The following is a 2073-nucleotide window of genomic DNA, read 5'->3' as shown; positions in this document are numbered from 1 at the left end:
TATATTCAGCCATTCTGCTCTTCTGTATCCATACACACTCCTGCTGCTGCTGCTGCTGCTGCTGCTGCTGCTGTTGCTGCTGTTGCTGCTGTTGCTGCTGCTGCTGTTGTTGTTCATGCTGCTGCTGCTGCTGCAGTTGCTGCTGCTGCTGCTGCCGCTCCTGCTCCCGCTGCTCCCGCTCCCGCTGCTGCTGCTGCTGCTGCTGCTGCTGCTGCTGCAGCAGCAGGTATCTAAGCCTTCTAGCTGCCACAGCCCCACATCCTCCATACCGCTGGTGATGCAAACGCATGCAGCCCCAGGCCCTATTAAAGAAAAGTTTTTTACTGCTCTATCCTGAGAGAAACAATACACAAGTGCAGCTTCTTCTGCCCCGCTGCTGCTGCTGCTGCTGCTGCTGCTGCTGCTGCTGCTGCTGCTGCTGCTGGTGTGAGCAGCAGCAGCAGCATTTGTATCGCTTATACACACCAACGAATCCTCACCCCCAGAAAATAAGAGCTGCCTATACACCCCGTGAAACTGCAGAGATGTTACGGTGTCTCCGTGTATTTCTAAATCAAATAATAATTTTTTATTTTTCTTCTGCTTTATACTTTTTTTTTTCTGCTGCTGCTGCTGCTGCTGCTGCTGCTGCTGCTCTCCAGCAGCAGCAGCAGCAGCAGCAGCAGCAGCAGGAGAAGGTGTAGATAGAGCGCGTAGATCGAAGCCCTTAATTGTATTTTTATAAGAAACAGCAAAAAGCAAATCATCATTATTTACAGCTAAAGAAAACATATCTGCTGCTCTGCTGCCTGCTGGAGCTATCTGTATTGCTGCATCTGCTGCTGCTGCTGCTGCTGCTGCTGCTGCTGCTGCTGCTGCTGCTGCTGCTGCTGGTGGTGTTTGCTGCTTGCTGCTGCTGTGAGGAGCCCGCAAGTCCCAGTATTTTACGCATCCGTCTTGTGCTGCAGTAATTAAGATATTTTTATTATTATGTAGAAAAGAAGCAGAGGTGATTGGGGCTGCATGCGCTGAGTTTATGGTGTATATACACCTCAATTGCTGCTCTGTATCTATCATATATATGTTGCTGCATGCATCTATACAACATATATTAGTAGAAAAAGAAAAAGAATTTATTATATGTATTAAACAAGGGGATAGCTGCCTATACACCCCAAACCTATCTCCCCCTATACACCCGGATATATCTAATACACTCACTGCATCCAATACTGGCAGCTCCTGCTGCTGCTCCTGCTGCTGCTGCTGCTGCTGCTGCTGCTGCTGCTGCTGCTGCTGCTGCTGCTGCTTGCTTTTGCTGCTTCCTCTTATAGGGCCGAAACCCTCTACCTCAGGGACACAGAAACCTGAAAAGGCGTTCATTTTATTTTATTTTATTTTATTTATTTTATTTATTTTATTTATTTTATTTATTTATTTTTTTTTTTTTTTGGGGTTGTTGCTGCTGGTGTTTCGGTTAGGGATTCAATATAGAAAGAAAACGAAATACAGGAAACCCCATCTCAGCATACAGTGCAAAGAAAAAGAAAAAAAAATAAATAAATAAATTAAAAAAAGAAAAAAAGAAAAAAAAAAGAAAAAAAAATAAATAATTTATAAGAAAAACGAAAAAAAAAGAAAGTTGAATTCGCTGTTCTCTTATGGTATACAGAGCTGCTGCTGGTTACTGAAATATTGATGCATAAAAGATAAAAAAAATAAAAAAAAATAAAAAAAAATATAAAAATATAAAAATAAATATAAAATAATGTAAAAAAAATAAAAAAAAAGCAAAAAAAACGAAATAATAATATATGTTTCTTTCTTTGTTTTTATGAATTTGAATATCACTGCATGCAGCCAAAGAGGAGAGAAAAAGATGCAAAAAAAAGCAAAAAAAAAAGGAAATTTTCGGCTAAAAATAAAAAGAATAATTAAATTAATATATTTAATGAATTAAATTAAAAAAAAATATTTATTTTAAGTGAAAAAAACACAAAAAAACACCAAACGCATGCATAGGGATTTCAGCTCTATTTCAGCAGCCACGGGGCCCCACAACCAACAAATAACGCTTTCTTTAATTTGCATTTC

General features: G+C 39.9%; 1 protein-coding gene across 1 annotated transcript in view; it reads right to left on the bottom strand.

The window, feature by feature from the left end:
- The window catches only part of EMH_0073470 (uncharacterized protein), a gene marked incomplete at both ends in the record, with an annotated part of 504 nt that extends 215 nt beyond the window's left edge, over nt 1–289 (bottom strand). The window contains one exon of the mRNA XM_013499333.1: nt 6–289. Coding sequence (XP_013354787.1) covers nt 6–289 — 284 coding nt within the window. The remainder of the gene's footprint in view (nt 1–5) is intronic.
- Nucleotides 290–2073: the final 1784 nt, after the last annotated feature.

This window comes from Eimeria mitis, genomic scaffold (genome assembly GCF_000499745.2).
Source record: "Eimeria mitis Houghton genomic scaffold, Emh_scaff4221, whole genome shotgun sequence".
In the NCBI taxonomy this organism is placed as follows: Eukaryota; Apicomplexa; class Conoidasida; order Eucoccidiorida; family Eimeriidae; genus Eimeria; species Eimeria mitis.
The sequence above is the reverse complement of the archived record's forward strand: the minus strand, read 5'-3'. Positions and strand labels throughout refer to the sequence as shown.